The sequence below is a fragment of the Gymnogyps californianus genome, chromosome 2 (assembly GCF_018139145.2).
Source record: "Gymnogyps californianus isolate 813 chromosome 2, ASM1813914v2, whole genome shotgun sequence".
NCBI lineage: Eukaryota > Metazoa > Chordata > Aves > Accipitriformes > Cathartidae > Gymnogyps > Gymnogyps californianus.
This window is the reverse complement of record NC_059472.1, coordinates 81,326,017-81,351,811: the sequence shown is the minus strand read 5'-3', so window position 1 is coordinate 81,351,811 and position 25,795 is coordinate 81,326,017. Positions and strand designations below refer to the sequence as shown.

The following is a 25,795-nucleotide window of genomic DNA, read 5'->3' as shown; positions in this document are numbered from 1 at the left end:
ATTCTTTCCTCTCTTACTTTTCACTTACCTTCACTTTCTCATAGTAAATGCCCATGCCTTCAACCTCTCCTTAGAGCCATGTCATTTTCATCTGGATGTTCCCCATTACAACATTAAGTATGGGGCTCTAAACTGGACCTAGTTCTCTAGTAGGACCAACTGAATCAAAGCAATTTCTTTACAAATCTTAAGTTCAGCACCCTCAGTAAGTATCAAGAGTGAAATAAGATTTGCTTCTTTGCAGTAACACCACTGTCTATTCCTTTAGTTCATGATCCATTGACATGAACATACTTGTTGCTGTATTAACACCTCACCAGCTGGCTGCTTTTTAAAATCTGTTTATTTGCTTCTTCCTTCTTAAGGGCTGCACATCTAGCCTATTCTATTTCATCTTGTTGACTTTGGAGTGCTCCTCAGAAGCTGGAAATAGCCTGAACTCATTTTGCCTTTTCAGTCTCTTCTCAGGTTGGTGGCATCCAGACATTGCGTTTAAGCATTAACTGCTCTGGCACCAGAAAGATTCCCTTATGGATGTGCACTCAAAAAACATCCTCTCAGTCTGACCAGGATCCACAGCTGTGCACTCCCTGAACTTCAAGAACATTACAAATCCATGGTTTGCTTGAACTATGGTGTCGTGGTTTAACCCCAGTCAGCAACTAAGCACCACGCAGCCACTTCCCCCTTCCCCCTCCCAGTGGGGTGAGGAGGAGGAAAGAGGAAAAAAAGTAAAAACTTGTGGGTTGAGATAAGAACAGTTTAATAACTAAAGTAAAATATAATACTAACAAAGTAATAATGAAATATAATAATAGTAATGAAAAGGAATATAACAAAAAAAAGGAAGGGGGGGAAGGAAAAAGGGAAAAAAACCCCAAAAAACAGTGATGCACAATGCAATTGCTCACCACCCACTGACCGATGCCCAGTTAGTTCCCGAGCCGCGATCCGTGCCTCCCGGCCAACTCCCCCCAGTTTATATACTGGAAATTTGGGGATCGAACCCGCGACCTTTTTGTGTTATTAGCACCATGCTCTAACCAACTGAGCTAACCACTGGGCATGACGTTCCATGGTATGGAATACCCCTTTGGCTAGTTCAGGTCAGCTGCCCCAGCTCTGCTCCCTCCCAGCTTCTTGCACACCTGCTTGCTGGCAGAGCATGGGAAACTGAAAAGTCCTTGGCTTAAGATAAGCGCTACTTAGCAACAACTAAAACATCAGTGTGTTATCAACATCATTCTCACACTAAATCCAAAACACAGCATTGTACCAGCTACTAAAAAGAAAGTTAACTCTGTCCAAGCCGAAACCAGGACATATGGTTATTCAGAACTACCAAAAACTTGACTGAATACATTTTACCTACTCTACTACCCCATGCCCATTTAGAGTCTTTATCTTGTCTATTAGGGATGTTAGATTGGTTGGACAGTTGATGGATTTTACCATTTAACTTTATTTATTTTTACTGAAAGCCCTGCCTGAGAGATCTATTAGTTTAAAAACAAACAAACAAAAAACAAACAAAAACAAAAAAAATCCACCAAAACCCACAAAGCAGACGTCCCCACAAGACAGAAGAGCTAGCTTACTACTGTTCACCATTCTGCACAGTCTTTTGTGAAAAATCTGCATTTCAAAGCAACCTGAGAAAGAATGCACAGTTTACAACCTGTGGTCTTGCTCTCATTTGCTGAAGTCTCAGAGGACCAAGGGCAGTCTAGAATTCACATGGTGCTTAAGTCTATCTCAAGCGACAACTCTGAGTGGTTACAAAAATATATATTTAAAATAGAGTGAATATATCAGTAGTACTAAGGAAGAGGAAAAAGCCACACTAGCTGTCAGCTAAGCTGATTTTACCTCACCTGACCTTCTTAATGTTTTCATTTGTACCAGTCCTGTGGCTCAATTTGAGCAAGCCAAGCCAAGTAAGTCATCTTTGTAACTTTTAACTCCGTAAACCCAGTGATATTCAAGCGTTGTGTTCATACTTTTATTTTAACCTCCCAAAACTCTCACCAGTGCTCATCTCTGGCACTCTCTTTTTGGATTACATTAATTATTTGATTACTACCTTGATAAACTGGTTTAATATATGAAAACAGCCTGTTCTGAGAACATTAATCAACTTAGCAATATGCTTACAATTGACACAGGACTTTTTGGATTATGGTTAAACATAGCTTCTACTGATGGTCGTATCAGCCCCAAGACAAGAAGTAGTCATAGCACGCCCTTTAATAGTAGTCAGTGTCAGCCTTCTCCAAAGAAAGTTTCCTTTTGCCTACATCACTTTCCAATCATTTTGACCCTCACCAGTGCAGTGAGGGGCACAGTTAAGCTGTAATGAAAGCAAGGCCATTTGGTCTAGCAAGAAGAGTAGAAGATATTCAAGTGGATAACATCCTCCTCCTCCTCACCCATATTTCACATAACTGTTTTTGTTTCCCTTGCGTCCCAGCAAGCGTATGGAAAATGGCAGGAAAAAGAGCTGACGGACACAGAATCAGTCTCTCCCACTCTTGCATGCAAGACTGACTAATCGTATAATCATGGGTACTTTGTTTTTGCAGTTCAAAAACTCGACAGATAATTTTTGTATTTGCAACTCCTATGATGCCTTATTTGCAAGTTTCTCCCTTAAAAGGTACTAAAAACTTGTTTTGAGAAGTGAAGCATTGGTTTAGTCACCCAAAGAGGAACTTCAAGCTGAAACTGAGTATTGCTTAACTCAAATAAATCTCAGGACTTGACAACAGCAATTTACTGTTGCTGAAAGCAGGCCTTTTAAGTTGTACTGAAAATCCATCCTCATCTTTAGAGACGAGAATCATTGTGAGTTTGTTTTTCCCCCACAGTTAGGGAATGTGGGATTTACTTGCCCTATAAAGACACAGCCTTGACATTTATCAGTGCACAGCCTCTTGAATTCAGTAATAGCAGGTCACATACCTACAGCTGCACATGTGAACTATCTTTCAGACAGCAGCCTTTTTAGCCACATCAACCTGTGTATTAAGCAATGGTAACCAAACGCATGTCCATCTTCAATGCACATCACTACATCTATCCAGCTTTTCTCTGGGACAGTTTCATTGCAATGAGAACCAGTCTGTGTATTAAGCTTAAGACTTTCATGAACTTATTCCTGTTACCTTGAACTGCAACCACATGAGCCTATTACACACTGAATACACAAGATTCCTAAACATATCGCTTGCTAATGAAACTCCTGAACGTACAGTTAAATCTGCTCCTCCAATGTGTTCTTTACCTTTTTGTTTTACAACATTTGGTTTAAACTTCCAACTACTTTGTGCTGAAAATCAGATTCTAAAAATGGCAGAAAGTCATTACAAGGAAAAAAAAATATTCAGCAAATCCTCTTTGTCCTTGATGTAACCAACTCCTGTCCATGACAGCAAATAAGTAGCTTTCACAATGGTTTACATTCAGGTGGCTCATTTCAGACTGGAAGACCAGATTAAAATTTTGGCATCTCACCCAAAGGCCAGTGCTCTTTCTCACCCGAGTCTGGCATAAGCAGCAGCAGAAGTTGCCCTCCTGCACCTCTCGGAAAGCCAAGTTGCTACTTGGGAAGGAAGGGGAGATGGGAGACGCAGCTACTGACAGAGGGTAGCACCTGCTGTGAAGGGAGCATGTGCCCTGCAGCAACCACAATGCGTTGGGAAAAGCAGCTGCAACATCAATTATCAGGGTTAAGCTGTGAGCACGCGCAAGAGGTTGCATTTAGCTGCTTGGGCAGCATTTATCCTTTGAATAGCCCTTCCCCACCTAAAGTGAGCCTAAGGGAACTGCCTGGAAAGCAAGATCTATTAGGATCCAATTAGGGCCACAATGAAAAGCCTTCAAAATCTCCTGCATATAATAAACCTTATACATAGTTGCCACTCTTCCTTCCTCTACCCCATCCAATTGAATAAATTTGCACGGTTGTAGATGGGTTAAAAATTAAATTCCGTCTCTAGTGTTAGCGCACTCACATAAGAGATCTTAAATCAACTCTGATTACTGAAGAGTTACACTGACAGCAACAGTGAACAAATAGTAGCTTGTTAAACACAGAGTGTATGTGAAGAGTGGTCAGGGAGAAGCTGAACATGCTTGCAGGAGTTAAGATTGCCTGACATTTTTCCAGTTAAAAGCTAATGAAAAATAAAGCCTGCCAAAATTCAATCAGTTCATGTCATTTTTTTGGTACATTCAGTTTAATCTTTCCCCCCAATCTACATGTAAGGCTTTTGCCATTTAACCAAATAAAACCCAGAAAATCTGAACGCTGCTTAAATCAAAACCAGGGACTGATCGTTTTGAATTTGTATTTTCCTCATCTGTGCCAAAGAACCAGCTGGGGGGGGGGGGGGGGGGGTGGCTATACTACAGAAACACATCGAAAAACTGCAGCTTGTTCTTCCCCTTTTGGATATTTGGACTGTTTAATTTGCCCCAAATTTAAGCTGCTCCTTGCATGCTTCAAGAAATCATTGTACAGGCTGAGAAAAAGTCCTCTGTAATTAATGCATTTGACTACTACAGGCAAAACAGAGGTTAACAGCAAAAGACTAACAGCATAAACAGAGCAGGAGGGATTATGCTACATGCTCAAGTGCTTCCTACTGTTGATAGCATCTGAACAGTATGGAAGTGGCGGGGGGGGGAAAGTCATCCAATTTGAAGAAAAGAGGACAACAGTGACTAATAGCAGGACAGGCTGACAGAAGAATAATTTAGAAGCCCAAGAATTGCCTGGAAGGCCATCCGAAATGACTAAATTCCAAAAGTCATCTCATTCAATGACATCTACTGTCCTTCTGAGTTTCTTTCTGCTCTACTTCATATGCAGAGCAATAAGCAACAACAAGGTACTCCATAAAGAAGCAATTCCCCATGCCCATGGAGTGAACCTATACCTTCCAAACCTAATAGTCAAAGTTATATCCATATATGTTGTTACATAACTTAATTACAAATGTTCCCCAGCATTTGCTTTACTCTTTTCAAAAAGTTCATATTGATTTTTATTTTTTTAAACTTTTGCAAACATAGCTGAGTTGCAAAAGAAGAAAATGTACCTTCTCTACTGTCGTCTTCTATTGCCTTAACTCTAGCTATACCATACACAAGAGCTGCCTTACTAGTCCTTCTGTTATTTCAGCAGGACGCATAACCTAGGTAAGTTTACTTTGCCACCCTCTCTTTCCACAATTAGTAGTCCTGTCCTACAAAAACACCCTCTTGCAAGAGCTGATTGTTTCAACCATACTTTAATTCAATTCTCATCCTTGGACTGCCAAGGATGTTAATTTCTAACAAGACTGGTATTGTTCTTCCTTCATTGAGCTGACAGCCAGGGACTGGATTTAGGCCCAGACTCTCAAAGTTATTTAAACACCTCCAATCCTCCTAGTGAAAAGGACCTAAAATGTACTTAGGAATTTAGTCCCCATGTTCAAACAGGAATTCATGAAACTGAAAATACGCAGCTTTCACTCACTGCCAGTTAAAATCCAAATTGTTAACTGCAGCCTACTGATAGCTCATCCGAAGATGGTATTTGACAAAAAATTTGTTTGTTTTAGCTCCATTCTACTGTGCCAGAAATTAGAAGTGTGTCTTCTTAAAAATATGGAAAAATATTACACCAGGCTTAGCTGTTGATCACTACTTCTCAGAACTTTTTGTCTGAGTTGCAATCTATTCAGAAGATCCTGAGAGCTATTTCTTTCCATATGGAGTGCTAAATGCTCTATTACACATAATTCTCTGAAGTTTCCTACAAGAATCAAAGCAGTACTCAGACACACAGCCGAGGTTCTAGAAGTCTGGACGCTTATATTTGAAAAGTGCTGAGGTTGTGTTGAATACTGCCATTTGTCAAAATAATTCTGTTGCTTGATCACAGTACCTCTGTACTTGGCTACCCTTTATTTTCCTCCTTTGTGTTTCATAATTTCACTGTTCAAATACAAATTTGCACTACTTGTAACAGAGAGAATGATTTATGTGTATGATTTACGAATTCTACCTTAACATAGAGCAAACAGACAACATGTCAGTGCTGTGAAGTGAGGCCTGTTCTTACCATACAGTTCATCGCAAAGTGATTGTGCTGTGTCTGAAGCTCCATTGCATGGGGATGACTGGTTCCGATCTCTGTGTAGCTGTTCAGAAACAGACCTTTGTTGTGTGTGATCCAGTCAAACATCTACAAGAAAGTATTAAGGAAAAAAAATTTTAAAAAATCACTGATTTGTTATGGCAGAAATCACAGACAAGTAATGTGAGAAATCTGTGAACACAGAAGACAGAAAGAGTCTAAGGCCATGAAAATTAACACTGATGCTCTTTCCTTTGTAAGTTACTGTACATTTTAACCAAATCATTGCTGAAATCTGATTTTTTGGACCAAACAGCTGAGGCTGTTAAATCTTTCCTACAGGTGTTTATCTCGACAAGCTACAGTAAAGTCATAATCATAAAGTCATAAACTTCATTACTACAAAGAAGTCATAGTAAACAAACAGGCTTGGAGCACAGCCCTGAGTTACCAAGCTTATACGTTCTCTAGTGTCAGCATTTCATGATGTCAGCAGCTTAGTAATTTAGAATGAAAATGGCAACTCATGGAAATTAAATATAAATTCATTCTTGCTGATCAAGTACTTCAGCAGCAATTTTAATATTTTTACTTCATAACTTTACAGCAGATTTGAAAACAACTTTTCTATTGCTAAACAAACTAAAAAAACTATACTTGAGCACAGAGTTACTCACTACCTTCTTCCAGACAAGTTTAAGGAAAATCTTTAAACATGTTTGTTTGTTTTTAAAAGTATTTTAATATTCAAACAAATTTTAGGAAAGACCTTATCTGACAATGACCATCAATGGAAGTACATAGGTATATTAACAGTGGCACTGGAAGACAAAGTTTTCAAAGACCAAGCAACACAGCAAAAGGCTGTTTAACATCCCCTCACCCCCCCAACGGTCTTGAAATCTTTGCTATATCTCAGCTCAAAAGACCCACCTACTCCCTGGATAAGCTGAAAAAGATTGTTCAGAAAAAAACGGTAGCAAGGAGCAGTAAGTACTCATTTAAAGGTCTTTTAAAATATGCTGGCTAACAGAGCAGTATTATCAAATCCATTATTATCCAGTAATGAAAATCAAATAAAAACAAATAAAAAAAAAAAAAGTTTAAGAGCTTAGACAATGAACAGTATCACATCCTGAAATTTTCACTTTCTTATCTAGACTACAGTGAAGACGTTTTAGAACGTTATTCAAAATAGACACTGGTCCTGCTCGTGACCACCTTTCTCCAGGTAGTCTGATTTTGCTGCCTTCAGATACCTACAGGGCAATTCCAATCAGATTCCCTCCCACCTCACCCCTTTTTGTCTTCTCCTGAACCAGCCCAGGTTTCTTGTGCAAAGAGTTGTGCAAGTCCTCCAAAATGAACATGTTTATTTCTCCCCATCCAATATCCCTTATTTTTCCAATGAAGATCCCGCCCTTTCCCGCACCTAAATAAACCACACAGACATACACTGATAAAGAAGCCCTGAGCTATGAAATCTAATCTGACACAAGCAGTGAAATAAGGGCTGCAAGTAGATTAAGGCAAGGGCCTTAATCCAAAAGCAAGCTAGGATACTACACAAACCTTCTTTTTAATCTTTTTCTACTGGTTGATGAGAGAATGAAGTCCCAGGTACACTAGCTGCTGTCAACCCCATTTTGAGGTGCCTAACATTCGCCTCTATTTTGAAAGAAAGATGCATTAATTTAATATAGACTTATTCTTGCAATCGAGAACCTAGAAAACACAGATAGGAGCTTATGCAACCACATGGCAGGACAGAGATCAATCCCACAGGCTCAAGTGTGTCACAAGGAGTTTCTTAAAGCCCAAGTTATGTAGGCAACTTTTAGATGAGTAAATGAAGAACATATCTTTCAATACCACATGAGCACCATCAAAATACATTTTGTTCATGCTGTAATAAAGAATAATTAATGCTGTAATTAAGTGGCTGAAAGGTTGCTAAAAAGCATTTTGGGCCTGAAAGAGCAATACCAGACCAACAGCTTGTTATTTTCTAAATAATTTTATAACTCTAAATTCACTTGACCAGATTTTTTTCAACTCTTTACATGCCCCTACTATTTTCACCTATACCCGTTCAGTAAACACTTACTTTAAATGGTACTTTTAAAAAATGATTTCTTTTTTAAGCATAGCAGAAAACATTAAGAGCAGTGTAAAGGAAGTCCCTGAGCTGAAACGATGAGGGTAAGGGAAATTACGGGGGAAGAAAACAGAGGAAGGAGGAAGAAGTATTATTATATGTTTGCTCTGCTTTTACTCTTCCCCATGCATCTGCTTATGACCACTGCTGGAGAGCAGGATACTGGCTTAACACAGACCTTTGGTCTCATCCAGTTCAGCTATTCTTACATAAAATATTTTAAGAAATCTGACAAAGACCATACTTACCACTTGACTGCATAGTCTAGTTACTACTTCTCCCAGAGAAAAACTCCCCACCCTTCCTTAAAACTATTTGCTCCATGGTAACAAGTTAATAATAAGTGATTGCAAAACCATTCTATATGAAAATAGATCTTATTTGAGCTCATCTAAAAGTGCACTGCCTGCCAGATTTCCTCTTCAAATTCCATGACAATCAAGGGCTTTCTCACTTGAAGGGACTGGTTAGCCCAAAACATTCTGAGATCACTCAGTCCCCTGTTAATGACATATGCACTGTCAAAAGAGATACATAAGTTTTTAGCCTGGGACTTTAAATCCTGCACCAATGAAGCAGTTCTCCATGTCAGCCTCTTCAGACTTTGTCGACTGCCTGTCACTCAAATCCTAAGGGTCGCTCAAAAGGAGACCGATGTAGTCTTTAGTCATCTGTATTTATAAAGTATATAGCATTCATCTTCACCTGATGCATGCAAAAGCATCTGTCTGGAACAAAAACTTACTCAAGAAAAAGCTTTAAAGTCACTACCACTTAAAATTTTCTTTGGTGAGAGCTACCTGTGTTCTTTACAGCTTAGACTTACTACCCCATCCCCTTTACTCCAGAAGACTAAGAGTCGCTCTCAATCAAGAAATCCTTTATTTCTTACTAAAAGGCTAGTGATTAAAGACAAAAATTACTATTTGCAGTTTTCCTTGGTACTTCCTTCAACTCTGTCAAGTCTGCCCATTTATACTCCCCTCCCTCAATCCCTTACCTTTTCAGCATCCTGCTCAAACAGCCTGAGCTGAAAACATTGGTCCAATTTCAACTTCCGCACATGCCACATCTGATGCAGATGCTGCCGTGTTGAGTGCAGCCTGTCCAGCATGGTGGATACTTTGGGTAAAAGGTTCTGCAAGTCTGCATTCCCTGACCCAGAGTTCTTTTTGGGAAAGCTATCACTGCTCTGTATCCGCTGAAGCAGCTTTTGTCCTTCCACATCAAGGTCCTCGATAGGGGCCTTAATGACTTTCTTTTTTAATTGTGAATGCTCCTCTATCATATTGCGAGCACCTTCCAGGTCCTGAGGCATCTCCTTTTTTGACAACATATCTTGCAGTTCCTCCAGTCTGGACAGCATATGGGTTGCATTGCTAATGTAGTCCTCAAAGGCAACTCTGATTTCTATCCACTCCTCATGGTTGTACTCCAAACAGCCATCAAATTCTGGGGTTAGCTGAGAAGGATCAACTACTTTGGTAAGGCCTTCCAGAGACACCATATTTGTCTAAAAAAATAAAAATTAAAATTAAAAAAATGCTGTTACTGAAATGAATTTGAAATTTTCTTTCAGGTTTTTGTTTTTTTCTTTGTAAGAGTTGATCATTTTGCTCATGAAGTCCACGTGACTTTTCTCATACACTTCTTTTCAAGTATCAATTCTGATCAGCCTCCTGTCTTGCAGGTATTTCCCCAAACGAGAGAAATATTTTATTTCTTTCTTACCTCACTAAACTTAGGGAGAAAACAGCAACCACTCTTTTGACTACTGTTTTGGTTATGTTTTTACTTTGTGTATTGTAAAGCAGCAGGAGGATAACAGCAAGGTTCAGCTGGCTGCTTTCCTCTGGATGCTGGTGATATCACAATTACCACAATGCAGATCAAGACAACAAACAGATGAAGCCTAACTTTTTACCATTAGGGGTAAAACCCTAATTCCATCTTTCTCACGCTCAGAAAAAGAATATAAATGACAACATGCAAACTACCTAGCCTAAGTACATGAAGAAAACCACATTCCCTCTAGCACCACTGGCCTAACGTACCCCTCCTCTCATCTAGAACATAATTTATCTGAGAGTTTTCAAGATGCTGATCAGTAGTGAGCACACTTAAAACCATGAAATAAATGTAAATTTGTATACCATAGTGCAAATTACCTCAAATTCAAACTTAGAGCTGCCAAAGTTAGTCCTCTGTTTCTGCCAGAAATTGTCTGGCTTGATTATCAGTGCAACATGAATACAACATGGAAAGGATTCCTGTAAAATCTTCAGCAGAGGCTTTATGGAGTCCCATTTTGACCCACGCATATCTACAATGACAGTGAATCCTCGTTTACATACTTCCTCACTGCAGAAGAAAGAAGAAAAGGTTATCAAGCAAGGGTTACAACTTCAAACACAGCACTCTACTGCACCACACTGCCTAATGAACGTGGTCTCCTCAGCTAACCGTAACACCCTAGGGTCTCACTGTTGACTAGCTGACACACACAGCAGATGTCATGAACCTCTCAGGAAGCTTCTCTCACCCCCATGACAAACTCCTTGTGGATGATAGCTTTACACCTGTTGCTGATTTGATAATCTGCCTTTATCTCCTCTTTCATTTTCATTGTTTATTTTCACGATGATTCATCTTCCAGTCTTGTTTCTCCTTCACGTTACACACACATTAAACACACCATTTACCGAAGCAGCAATATGTAATTCGTTTACAATTGACTCTTAGAACACACACACACACTTTACTGATGACAGTATTCATGCCTTTCTAATGACTGAGGGGATCCTCTAAAAGACAGAATATAGCATACTGTTCTTACCTACCACTTGTGCAACTTTTTTAAACTGTCTCAGGTTTAGTTCCATATTATCTGAGAGTTAAAGAGTCTGTAGAGGGAAAAAAACCCTTTATTGGCAATTCCTTCTGTAACAGGATCGATTTGTGGATAGTTAATGGATAAGAAAGCATTTTATGGCCGTGAAGAAAACCACATCAACCTGTTTCTACAAAATTTGAGCTCAATTTTGCTGTCCAAAAGTCAACAGACCTTACACCCAAATTCTCTGGCAACTCTTCTGAGAATGGCAGATTTAATTTCTTTTCATTAATACCTTTTGTACACTTAGTGCTTGCCACTGATCAAAAGCGGCAGTCACCACCAACACCAGAAATTTTGATGTTGTTCCAGTAGAATTTGCTATGTGACCTTGTTAACATGGAAAAAGTATTTCAAAACGAATGCATCATGGCCAATGGACTATCTAAAGAGACCCTTTGTCCATTGTTGGAGTATATGAGTCCCTGTCAGGGGTGTGACTAATGTAAATGCAATTCTGGAGTTCATGTGGTGAGGTTTTCAGAGTGTCCAAGAATTAGCGAAGCTTCAATGGCATACTTTACACAGTTTCATTGGCCACATTGTAGAAAGATGAGTTATGACTGATACAGGAGAGCAGAACAGCTTCTGAAAGAAGTGATAATACAGGTTCCTTAGAAGAGTTTTTTTTAAGTCTAAAAAGTTTAAAGTTTAAAAAAAAAAAAAAAGCCAAACAAACCAAAACAAAAAACAAACCACCATTTAAAAAAGGATTTTATCAAGATAAATGCTGGCTGTCCCACCTGCCCATAGAAATGCCAAAAATGGCAACAGTAGCAGGAAAATACATTAAAATTGACTAGCTTGGAATACATGTAGGCTACAACATACAATTTTCTGACCATGGTGAAAATGTTTTCTAACAGCCTCACAGGATTAAAGGACAAAAACAACTACTGTTTTAAAGATACACCCATTATTGAAAGGCTGCATGCTGTTATACGAGTGCTGCTCAGCCCATCCCTATCCTACCACACAAATTGAGCACTGCGTGAGGACGAGTGCTTGCCACTACTTCACGAGGCATACATCTACTGGGGTGTACAAAGCAGACCCTCATCATGTGATACAATGCAGATGTGTCTTCCCGTCATGTGGCCCCATCATCTGACAAAAGATGAAACCCTTTTGGCCAAGGATCACAAAAATTGTTCTAGGAGGCTTTAGTCAGCCAAGGTCATCTGTTAGGTAAACCTGAACTACATTAATACCTGGTCCAGTCAGCACTGATGACTTAGGTTTAGCAATATTTTAAAATCAGATAAATTGTTAAATTAGTAAAATTGTGAGACTAAATGTCCTTAACTGTTTAGATCTCTTGCCAAAAAACTGATACCTCTGAATCTTCAGCTACATAGAGTAACACTACTGCAAAAACTAATAGACAGACCAAACGTTTGGGGCTATTTGTACCAACTGGGACTTCTTAATTAGCAAGAGTTGCATGACTAAAACATGAGTTGCATGACTAAAAACATGACTTGCTTTTAATAAAGCTCCCTTTATTCTCAAAGCTTTGCCATGCTTACAGAGATATAAAACTCGCACTAACTTTCTTTTCATTTTAAATCTATTGATGCTAAACTAACATATATCTTTTGCCAGAGAACCACTGTATTTTGCCAGATTATCTCTAGAAAACTCTCTTGGGCATATTTTGATGCATATTTATCTATTAACTTCTCTAGTAACTTGAAGCTCTAGAGGGCTAGAATACATCTCAAACATTCAAATGTGAAGTCAAACTATTTCAGAAGTAAAAATCTCAAGCTTTCTTCCTGTCCTCCTTCCTCTACCTCCCCAAAATGCCCCAGTTAACTTTAAAAAGAAAAAAAAAAAAGGGTACTAAACACTCCTACACTTCAAAGTGAAATAAAGACTAGAATAACTGAATTGCCAACAATTGCTCTTAAGGAAGGCCATACACACTGTCAACTGGATGTCTTGAAGTTATTTTTATGAAAGCACTTTTGTTAATCCGAAACTGACATCTGATTACATCAGGTGCAAAGAAGACTGCCTATAAATTAACACATTACAGAAATATGGAAGATATTGCATTCAGAGATGTTGTCCAAGGGATTTTTTTCAACTGTAATGACAACTGTTCCTTGAGGTCATATGCAAACATATTCAAGCACAGTCAGTGTTGCTGCAGTCTGTACCAAATGCTGGCAGATTCTGAGATGGACCTAAAGTCAGGGTCTTACAGGCATTTTTGTCCCCAATTCAGTTACTACTAGGAATAAAGTTATAAGTGAACAAACTTTTTTACATATATATAATACATAACCTTTTTTTTAAATATATATATAACTTCATATATATATATGAGTGTGTATATATACACACACACTAGCACTGGATTTGACTTCTGCCGATTTATTTAAATAGCCCATTGTAATTCATAGCTTAAATTGTTGATAATACAATGATATCAGTACTTTCACAGATCTCTCCACAGGTTTATCTGAGACCTGTACAAGCAATTTTACATATCGCTCTCCTGGTTATTCCTATGGTATATCAGGACACTATAACTTACCTAACACAAATAAACAATTAGGAGTGTTGTGCTGACCTTACTCCACACAAGGCACATTATGAATAGTGACCAGCATGTTTCTAATTATTGACGTACTGAAAGCCTTTGAGTTGTATTCACAATCTTCAACACAGTGACAGCAATATGGCATGGCAGTGCCATTTCCAAGACACAAACTACTTCCAGCTAAAGCACACTAGCCGTTCTACCAACAGCCTTCCTTCTACAAGGCAGAGTAATTATTTAGGTCTCTTCCAAAAAGCAGTTTGAAAACAGTAACTGGCCGAACTTGGTATGAATTTGCTCATTTTCTTAACCCATTCAGTCTTTTAGCTTGTGGGTGTACTGCAACATAATCCCTTTATTTTGTTTTATAGCTTCAGAGCTTATCAAGTAACTATCACTTACCTAGGAATACATGCTAGGTATGAAATTAGTCTTCTAAGGTCTTCTTGCCGTATTCTATCATGATTACTACGAGCTGGAAACGTTAGAATGGGACCTCCACGCTTATCTCTGCCACCTGAAAAATTAAACATGTTAAAACACCCCACAGCATAACACCATTCTTGTTTGCAAAACTAATCTTCGGAATACTTTTGGAAAACCTAAGTCCTACACTGTTTCATGAATATCCACTTAAAAAAAAAAAAAAAGAAGTGATTTCAAGTTAAATGCCAACACTGTCATTTAGAGACCAGCTTAAAATTGAATTTTGGGAGTATCAATCAGCATATTGTCACAATTCCTACAATGAGGAAGTATCTGTCAAAAAAACTGAAACAAAGAATAACCATAACATTACTTTTACACATTACAATCACATTCAAGTTTGACTGCCAGTGTGACATCTCCAGCAATGGTGCTTTGTTATGTATTTAACTTTTGAACCAGCAATTGTACAGATTAAATTTAAATATAGAGTTATGCTACTTTGTAGGCAAGTATTTAGAGGATACTCAGCATTAACTTCATTACTAGTACAGAGTTTAAGTGTATAGTATTTCATACCCAATGCATATACTAGATGAGTAGATGGATACTATTTAAGCATTTAATTTATATTTTTACCCTGTTCTGATGTGCAGATTCTGAATTGTCAGTTTATAGTTTTAAATTTCATTAGCAATGCAGAAAATTCTGAATCCACTTAATATGTAAGGCAAAAAATCTGACTTGAAGTGGTTCCACTTAAATGTATTCATCTCATTTGTTAAATTGCACAGACTTACTGTAGTTGAACATTAAATGCAATTTTATATCTAACCCCTTGCTAGTGACAACAAAATGTTACTATTAGTAAATGCTAATTCAAGTCAGTAGGCTGTCTTTATCAACACTTGTATCATAGCACAGATACATTCTTACAAGCTAAATTTCACATATATGTTCTCAACCACAGATGTGTGGACTGTTTTCTCCTGTCCCATGGAAACGCAGAAAAACACTATCCTCTGTCCTGAATGATTTCTCACTGTAAATCAGCTCCTCATTTTAAATCTATGTTACCAAACAAAGTTTTAAAAAAAATTCCTTAGAAAGGAAGGCCAAAAACAAATGAATAAAACCAGTCACTCAAAAATTAATCACTATCCTCCCCAACACAGTCTGCGTGTGCTTGCTAGAGACACTCAGCCTAGTCGTCAAGGTCTCCAGCGATTGTCTGCACTGGACATGTTCCCATGAGGCACCAAACGAAACTCGGAAGAGGCAAAAGCAGCTTTGAATTTCTGTCAAGCTACAATGCCAGAAACCTAAAGGGAAATTCATATTCTTATCTTCTATGACCCTCTTAAGTGGGACATGAGATTTAAAACAACTGAGTTGTCTTATTCTAACGGAGAGAGGCAAGTCCGGTTTTCACCGTCCTGACCCACTTACCAAGCAGAGAGCTTTGAGGATTTTTACACAGCAAGTGACAGGATAAAAACAAGACAGAAGCCACAAGAGAGAGGAAGGATAAATGACAAGACTGAGAGTCCAACAGCCCAGGCCTCCGCTCAGCTCCAGAGTGATCGCTGGGCTCCAAAGCTACCAAATTTAGATGAAAGTCTGCTGAAGCCCTTAATGCTCTCCTCAGTGCATCACAGGCCATCAGCTACTGATCTTAAAAATTTACGTTTCAACTGGTAAATGCTACTGATTCAAACCCCCCAGAAAAAGTGCTCGATTGCTCCGGGTGGAAATTCTTCTTTAAAAAGCAGCAGCTAGCAGGGAAGAGTATACACTGAATTGTCTTTAACACTCTCTAAGCGTTTTAAACAGATGCCTTGTTACACGCAGTCACCTCAGATCAGTCCTCCAGGCCTTTCCCACACAGCAACTCCTGTATCATGCGATTTTCCAACATGGCAGCGGAAAGAAACCCATATTCTTTATGTCATTTTGGATGCCACTTCAGTTGGCTCCCAGCTCCACACATACCACAGAGAAACCCCATTTTTCAAGTATGGTGCTTAAATTTCTGATGAATCATATCCTGAAATTTTTGTACGTTGGAGACAAAAATCTGTTGCACAAATTTCAGGTCTAGCTGAGTAATGAAGAAATTAATATAGCCTTGATTTTTGGTGAAAAGAATTTCACTATCTGGTCTTAAACCAGATACCAAAACTGTAAACATTAAGCAAAAAAGTCCCTAAGACTTATTTTTTTCATCAGCTATACTGAAAGCTTTCTTAGGCCTTTTCCAATACATAACTCTCATTTCCTTTGTTCCTGATGCTCCCCTGTCATGCGCAAACAGGAATGTTAAAAGCAACAATGTATGAGGCATCAGGTGGGAATTTCCTGTCTCACAACAGTCTTTATGCAACTCAACCCCCTATTTGACTTGGTTTAACAAAAACATATTAAGCTACTACTTTCATCGGTGAGACTTCCATTTTTACCCCTTTCCTTTTATATAAAATCCCCACAGTACTGAGATACTCTGTTTACGCCAAGATGTGTCATATGAGTAGCTGATCAACTCACATGAGTCACCCAACATGAATCACTTCTGTCTAGTGCACATCACTAACAGCAGCCTTGTCAATGGTCTCCAAACGGCACCAAAATTGAACGAGCTGAGTAGTGCAGTTTTTTCAGGAAATGCCTTTTTACCTAGTTTAAAGTATTTAGGTAAAGCTAAACAGTGGGCTTTTATGGCATGTTTGAAAAGCAGGACAAGTTATCAAGTGCAATTTCCTCATATGAAACCAAGATAATTGCATCTTGTAAGAAAATGCTCTCCTCATGTACATATGTGTAGAGATGTAAGAGTATCTGTACTTCAACAGACTTCACTTCAAACTTAACAAAAAAAATTGCATCCAAGACTCCATTCGTACTTCATGGTTACATCTCTAGGAGGCTTTTCTACTTCAGGTGGCGACACACCGAATACTCAAGCAGATTATTTCCCAGTTAGGTGAAAATCAGATCAAGGCAGCTTTTTCTCTTCCCCCAACTCCCCTTTTTTTGTTGTTGTTGTTTGAGAACCACTCTGTTGGCAATTTTAGAAAAACAACACAGGATTCACAGGGAAGCTGCACCCAAGCATTTGCGTTCTACACATCAAGATATTTTGTTACCTTGACCAATACAAGATAAAGTAGTCCAGTCTGTCAGACTGGTTTCATGAAGGACAAGTATTTCCAACACAGAATTTATTCCAGAACCAAAATGTACAGATACCAGAATTCAGGCTAGCTTGGTGAGCTTTGGGACTTTGCAGTTATTAACCTACATACAGCAAGATGTATTTCACAATACTTCACGGAAGCATTTTTTCTTCTGTACTTCCTTGCCTCCTGCCCTAGCAAAAAAATACCTGCTTCAAGATCTGTTTCAAAATTGAATTCTCCGAGACCACATCTCTCCTTCTCACTCCAACTGTTCTCCAATCATTAACTTTACCTTCTTTAACACCTTGAGCATCACAGCTACACTAACATATTTTAAGATATGCAAGGAACACACAGATTTTAACAAGTCCAGATGACTTATCCGCACCATAGTCCCCATTTGTACATTGTTTGTTGTACAAAACTTAGTTCTAAACTCACCTTTTTTAATTTTTTTTTTTTTTTTTAAAAACTATCCTGGCTGGTGCTACAGGTAACAGACGCAAGGAGAAAGAATTCTCTTCCATCTACATACATCTTCAGATACGCTAAATTATGAAAAATCCACTCTTTTTTTCACTTACAAAACCACATCATTAACAGCTCAATAAAAGGGGCTAAACTGGATTGTGATGATGGAGGAGAAAGCAAAAGTGAATCACATCAGATCAACTGTGATTTGTGGCAGAGGAAAAGCAACTACTGAAATAGTTTTTTCAAAGTGATTAAGTACTCAGACTGTGCAAAGAAAAAGAAATTATACTGAGTAGATCTGTTAAATATATCCACCTGAAAACAAATGAAAGGAATAAATGAAAAGCAAAGACTGAAACAAAGCAATACAGAATTACAGCCTAACTCAGGCTAACACAGATCAAAGAGATACCTGTTGGAGGAGAAAAGGGAAACTCTCATAAATACAGTTTAATCACAACATAGTACACTTGGAGTAAAAGTGCTACCTCAGTGCGAGGTATCTGTTACCAAGAGCTTTAACTTGATTAAAACACTGAGATTTCTGATTGTATCAAAACATCATCTCAAGAATGGCTTAGGAGATATCTATGGTGGAAACAGTCGTTGCCCCTTGTCTTCTCCATGTAGCTCCTTGTGAAGAGAGCACCTCCGTCCTCTTTGTAGCTGCCCTTCAAGTACTGGAACACTGTGATAAGGTACCCCCTGAGCCTTCTCTTCTCCAGGGAGAAAAGACCTAACTTCTTCAGTCTTTCCTCATAGGGCAGGTTCTCCAGCCCTTTGATGATCTTTGTGGCCCTCCTGTGAACCCTCTCCAGTCTGCTTGTGTTTTTCTTCAATTGTGGGGACCAGGACTGGACACAGTACTCCAGGTGCAGCCTGAAAAGCACTGAGTAGATTGGGATGATCACATCTCTAGCTCTGCTAGTAATGCCCCTGTGGATGCAGCCCAGGATCCGATTTGCCTTCACTGCTGCAGCAGCACTGTGCTGACTTATGTTCAGCTTTCTGTCCACCAGGACCCTCATGTCCCTTTCAGCAAGGCTGCTCCTCAGCCACATAGACCTAGCCTGTACTGGGCTCTTTGGTTATTATGACCCAGGTGGAGGACTCTGCGCTTGCCTCTGTTAAACTTCATACTGTTCTTACCAGCCCATTCTTCCAGCCTGTCCAGGTCTCTCCACATAAGATGGCTCACCCTTATATGTCCATCTCACAGTAAGCTGGTCTCAAGAAGTGCTTAAGAAAGTCAGCAATGTGGAAAGATCAGTATCTTTAGTATTCTAAGAATACAAAGATGAATATACTGCTACACAGCCCATACTTACTCATTTAACTTGGAGAAGGAAAGTCTCAGCAGAGAAAGGCAAAGACTAGGAAAGTGAACTGAGGATCTCAAACACTCCATGAATTTTTTTCAGACTGTGTTATTTGTATAACTTTCCTGCTTTATAAAAAAGAACCTTTTTTTTTTCCCACTGTTGATTGTCATACTTTATTTCTACTTGAGAAGGTACTTGACAATCAACAATGAACAAGTTGCAACAACTCTACCAGAACTCCAATATAAATGAGAGAGAACAACATACAAAAATTATAGTGATGTTTGTGGATGCCTTAGGCTTAATAGGACTATTAGAGTTTTTAGGAGAGATAACTCAAGAGTTATCTTTAGATACAGTTTTAGCAGAGATATCCCCAATAAATTTGTCCTACAGACCTTAACTGCTTATTGTACTTACAAATATTAAAACCAAGTAATCGAGCAAAAGTTGTACTTTTGAAGAAAAAAAAAAAAATGAGGTACATTGAAAGCCTCTGTAAGTCAGTAATCCAACAGTCTTCCTTACCTTTGTGTTCCCAGGTATAAAGCTTGACAGGTCTAGCTCCACAATGGTTAAGCCCTAGTGGCGGTGGTAGTTTTGTTAGGGGGTTTGTTTATTTGTTTTCTTGTGGGTTGTTGTTTGTTCTGTTTTGTTTTTTAAATCACTTGCACTACTAATATATCTCCTTTCATTTGAGCTCCACTTGCAATGGAAATGTGAAAGTACGGATTTTGGCAGATCAGTTCTGGCCAGTCTTGCTGCCCACAGCTGTTTGCTCCATTCTTCTGTCAGAAGTCGCTACCTTAACACAGGCAAGTTGGCAACCACTTCTGCCTGCCTGCACCTCATCTGCTCTGGTTCATAATCCATCATCTCCCCTTAAATTTATCTTCAGCTTTCATTTGGCCCACTTCACTTTCACTGAATTAATGCCTTTTGAGAATGCCATATGCTTACAAATTAATATTAGGGAACATCTATCATCTTTCAGATCCCTTCTAAGGGGTCTAAACTAAGTTCTGGACAACCTGGAAATTCAGAGGTTTTGGAATGGAAACTGACTACATTTTCATTAAGTGCCATAAAGCAAGGTCCAAAAAAGATTAATGAGGGATTGAAATATTGTGCTTAACTCCCTTTCCTCCTCTTCTTTCCCTCTGAAGGGAGGGAAGTTTTAAGCAAGCTTTCATCAGCACTACAATTCATAAGCAGAAGAATAGGGAGTTCCCACACTACCAGGGAAATTGACTCTGGGCAGTCTGTTATATCATTCATTACAGTTGCCAGGACCTTTTAAAAAAAAAAAATATCTTTTTTGCTTTACACCTCTACTTGACTCAGCAGAGTGGACAGGATGAAGTACTGTGAACTACACACTGTATTTGCAAGCATCAGCATCCACGCACAGTAAATCTCTAAAGAGTGCAATTTCAGGGATCATTTTGTATGTTTTAATATTTACAGATAAGAGCTTTATTTTTGGAGTTCTTGACAAATTATTTATCCAAAAAAAACCTCTTTCAAATATGAGACTGTCCTCTAAATCATTTGACACTAAGATTATGGCAAAGAGAATAATGTTGTTTAATCCCAACAGATTTGGAAGTACTTACTTCAGAAAGTCACACCAAAATGCAGTTCACAAGAATAAGCAACCTCAGCCATCATTCCATCAAGTAAAGTTACTTACTAAGCTATAGAATATGTTGTGATATTCATTTATCTAAACCCCACTTTTAAATCCTCTGCTATTCCTCGTTAAGTAACCGACCATCTTCAAGGTGTATGTTGGAGATAGCTAAAATCAGATGCTAACTCATTTCACCATGAAGATATTAAGTGTGCTTCAAAAGATATGCACTGAAATTTCACCTCTGCAACAGAGATATTTCTCCAGTGCTTCAGATGGGCCAGTAACAAAGCCATCTCTGTAACACTCTCCAGCAGAAGAACCAGAAATAAGAGAAGAAATACGACTACGGTACAGCTTCTAGGTTGTTCTAAATAATGTGGTTGCATCTGCGGGGGGAACAGGACACGACCAGGACGACAACAAGCAGTATGTTCCATGTTCAACAAAACACCTATCTTCTTTATTACAGATCCTTTCACAATGCTCATGTTATGTTTGGGATACCCAACCGGAAGAGGTGATACCCTAGCTTTCCGTGACTTTTGTAATGATATATGAAGTATTTAAAATACCATTTTACACGTGACTAACACCACAGTTATGCATTCCACAACAGAAGAAAATAACTGTACCTGAAAGGTATGCAACTTTTTCCTTTAAAATTGGCAATACTTCCATAGCCTTCATTTCATCATTTTTGCGAAACCCTGAAAAAAGTAGAAGACAAGATAATTAGTCAGAAATTCAGACAAGCTCAACTTCTACATTTAATGAATGCACTGTAAAACATTTGCCTTTGGAATACAATCTGAATGTTATGATTACAGGAATTAAAATAACTTTATAGTAAAAAGTTACAAAAAACCCCCTAAACTTTTAAAATATATTAGTGAACAAGTCATCACTTTGACTAGCTTAACACTAATAGCATGGTCTGTTAGCAAGCCTCGGTAGAAAACAGGATACTGGAATTAGCCTTTTTCATCAGTAAATAAAAACTATCAGTTGGATCCTGTTGCTTTTAGGCATTCCAAATCCCACTTTCACTTTTGGTTCCAGCAGAGAGGAGTAGTATCAAGCTAATAAGAGTAGCCACCTTTAGAACAATTACCAGTCAAAAACCCCCCCCCCCCCCAAAAAAAAACCACCCCAAATTCCCAAACCCCAAAAAACACCACAGAAAAAGACCCACCAAAAAACCCCAATGCTATTTACATGCAACTTTCCTTACGTCACTTCTGTAAGCAGAATTGGGAGATAAAGCTCTCAACTGTGTCTTTTCTGCTGCCTGAGAGAAGCAGCATTTTGTAAGAGAGCACATTTTGTTCTGTTAACTCTATACACGTATGGAGTTTGAAATGGTCCCCAAGGTGAGTGATTACAGTCAATGTTGCAAAGCAGCACATCACCAGCTTGTCCCTCCTCTCTACTTCCATTACATTTCTGTGGCCTTCTAATTCTAATTCTCATTTCTAAATCTAAATTTACTTCTAAATCTAATTCTCATTTCTAAACTTCTCCCTTCTTTAATAAGGGAGATTTAGGGAGCATTTTATTTATGACTTTATATTCCATATTGACCTGCACAATACAGAATTGGGTCCCTTTTGGGCCAATCTTGTTCATCTTACAAAAATTGGGTGGTTTTGTTACCACACTTCAACTAACTGTCTGTATGATCCTTCCCAGTCTCTTTGGATTCATGTGCTTTTTTAAAAATCTCATTTCTGAAGAAAGTACCTCTTCTGGGGTAAGTGGGAAGCACTTACTTCTGTATCACTGTTGAAGCCCAGAAGTGCTGTTAAGTAAGACAGTCCAAAAAGCCTGCTACAACACAGTAGTTGTGTTCCTTAAAAGCAACAGTTTGAGCTATTTAGAAGGTAAAATAAGCTTCTTATTTATAGTTTCAGGGAAATCTTACAAGAGCAAGCTCTGGTGTACGTGGCAGTCTTTTCTAAAATATATTGTTCTTCCTCTGTGCAAAAGGGCCACAATCCCTCTAGAGATGGCAGCAGAAGCTGTCACTGATGCCCAGCAGGGAAGTCATCATTTCTCTTCCTCCTCAAAAATATCCAAATGTTTCATGTCCTTTGGTCTCAGGCTCTGAGCTTTAATGAAAGAACTGTGCACTTCAGAGCTAAAACCTGAAGGTATCATACTGGTGTCATCAAATAACATAAGATTTGTAAATAAGGACATCATATATGTAAATCACATCACAGGTTTTCTATTCCAGCCAGCAATACTGAGATTTTTGTGACACTACAGTATCTAGTTATGGGCACTACCCTTCAAAACAGACCCAGGACACACCAAACAGAACACCCAAGGGACAAAGATGGCCAGGTGTTTACATGTCATGAGCTACGAGGAATGACTAAACTGAATGACACCGTTTAGTCTGAAGAACTGAGGGGAGACATGGTAGCAGTCCTCAAAACGAAGTCTAGTGGTGGCAAAAGTCAGCTGGCTAGAATTACAGCAAGAAGTTTACCTTAGATGGTAGGAAGTTTTGTAAAGGAAAGAACTGTGAAGCAGCACACGAGATTGCCTGTGGAAGACTGTGGACTATCCATGACCGGGGATTTTTAAAAAATGCATTTAGACAAATGTCTGTCAGCAATGGGTCCCTCCAGTTCACTAATTGAAGTGTTCAACCAGGACACTGTCTCAGCACCAACAGATTACAAACAAAAGAAAACTAAACAAATCCTCTTCCAGCCATTGGCTAGTTGCCTGTTTTTCCATGAACACCATAAACGAAAAACAAACCCCAAATTCGATACACGTTCTCAGAATGGCTAGATCAGGAAAACTGGTTCCTTGGGTAACCGTGCTGCATGGAGGGTCTCTACCTGATGGACAATATTTTGCAATTACACAGCAACTCCAGATCGACAAAGCAGCGGAGGGACACAGCTATTTATTATTTCACTTTTGCGCTTAGACTCTCAGGAGTCTAAGCTCCAAAGGAACATCTTGCATTATCCCTTCCTCCAGAGTACTCGCTATGGGTTATCAACCTTTTACTGAAACTGCCTACAGTTTTGTTCCTACGAAGTTTTCATTTAGTATGGACTAAAGCTTTAAACAAGACTTTAAGAAAAACCTTGGGCTTAAATAACTCATCTAAAAAGACAGCAAATACCTTTTTCCACCTTGAAATATTTGGACTTCAGTTGACTGCTAAGGCATACAGGCACGCTTCCAGAGTTAAATTTTTTTTTAACGTACTTTGAGCTACCCACCATAAGCTTAATGCCAATTTAGCATGCTCAGCTTTCACATCAACCATGGCAATTCCTTTTCTTTATAGTAAATTTAGAGGTAGAACACTCTTTCTCCTCACCTAAAAAGCATGCAGAAACTAGTGCTGTACTTTGCTGTCTATCTTAGCTCAAAATTACCCAAGATACTGATGTTACCATAACTTGCTTGCTCAGATTTCTAAGCCCTTAAACTACTTCACCTCAGATGATGCACAGTAGTTGCACGTTTTGCTTTGCCTGTGGCATGTAAGAAGCGAGAAACATTTAGCTAACATTTCTTTGACTATTAAGGGGCTGCTCATGGTAAACACCCTAGCAAATACGTTAGTGCTTGGCTCATGTTCCGGATCTGCATATCCTTAAGGCTGACTGCTCTAAACAGCCTATTTTTGTTCCAGTTCTGCAGTGTTAAAGCTTAACTGAAAAGACTGTGGGATTAAAATTGACGAAAGAATGTTGGGGAGCAAAGAGGGTGAATACGGCAAGAAAGCAGCAAATTTTTATCTCCAACAGAGCAATAATAAAACAAAAAAACAGCAACATAGGCAGGTCTTGAGGGCTTGGGGTGGGTCTTCCCCCCCCCCCCCTTTTTAAAGCCTCTGCACCATAAAACATTTGCAATTATGAGGATTTCATTAAAAAAAAAAAAACCCAAAACCAAAAACAAACTAAAAGGCATTTACCGCACTCAAATGAAATGCCATAAATATCTGCACCAATCTCTCCCTACACAGCTCAGCAACCTCCGCGCCAGCCGGCTGCATCACATGTTCCTGGAGGTGATGTCATCCTTCCCTGGCCGGCTGCAGCTTCTGCCACCGCGGTGCCGCTGCAGTGCCCGCAGCCCCGTCACCCACCGCGCAGCCCACCACGGCAGCGATGGAGCGAGCAGAGATGTCAGCAGCAGACCCACTCCCAGCGTGGCAAGCTCAATGGAAGAGCACGACCCAAGCCTGCATGACACAGCTTAGCAAGCACGAAATACAAACAGGCTTTCATTCCCACAGCACACGCTTCTCTTTTGAAAGCATGATGTACATGCATATATGGCACATACTTATGGTATCCTTTCGCTATCCAGTTGACCTAAGGCATTTTTATTTTAAAAATGTGTTTTTAATAATATATCCTACACTAGTATCTTTTAAAGATAATTTTAGTCTTAAACAGGAAAACCACCCTTGATATTTTCAATAACTATTAAAGGAATACTCATTTTGCAGTTTTATATTTTTAATAGGTAGTATATATGCCCTTGTGTTGTGTCATACATCATACAGACACTTTTCCCTAACTAACAGTCAAGAGGGAAGAAGCTCAAATCATGCTAATCAATATTCAACTTTAGTAGATTCAGTAACACACGACCAAGTAGTCCATTTCAATTTAAGAGATTTTTTTCCCCCCGTGAACCTTTCAAAATTACACAGTCCCCTGAGTTACAGCAATACAGTCTTCTAATAAAACAGAGTCTGTTATCACAGAGCAGTTATTGAAGCATTGTATCACACAACTAAAGATCTTTAAAACATGCAAACAAGAAAGAAGCCAAAGAAAGTCACCTCAACTTTTTATACAGATGCGTACACTGGAAAATTAACAAGTCTTTCCCACAAACACACCACCTCCTCCTCTTTGCCCCCACAACTTCAGAGCCAGAAGACACCATCAGCCACCCAAATTTAACAAACTAAATTGTCTGTACTAATCCTTTTTCTCACGCTGTATGAAGCTGAGATATTTTGCTACAATATATTAATTTA

At 38.9% G+C, this 25,795-nt stretch overlaps 1 protein-coding gene across 1 annotated transcript in view; it reads right to left on the bottom strand.

Annotated features, from left to right (window-relative positions):
• TRIO (trio Rho guanine nucleotide exchange factor) overlaps positions 1-25,795 on the bottom strand; it is a 263,091-nt gene that overhangs the window by 167,034 nt on the left and 70,262 nt on the right. Inside the window, 5 exon segments of the mRNA XM_050890693.1 lie at positions 6,113-6,235; positions 9,286-9,798; positions 10,454-10,646; positions 14,132-14,246; positions 21,396-21,470. Coding sequence (XP_050746650.1) covers positions 6,113-6,235; positions 9,286-9,798; positions 10,454-10,646; positions 14,132-14,246; positions 21,396-21,470 — 1,019 coding nt within the window.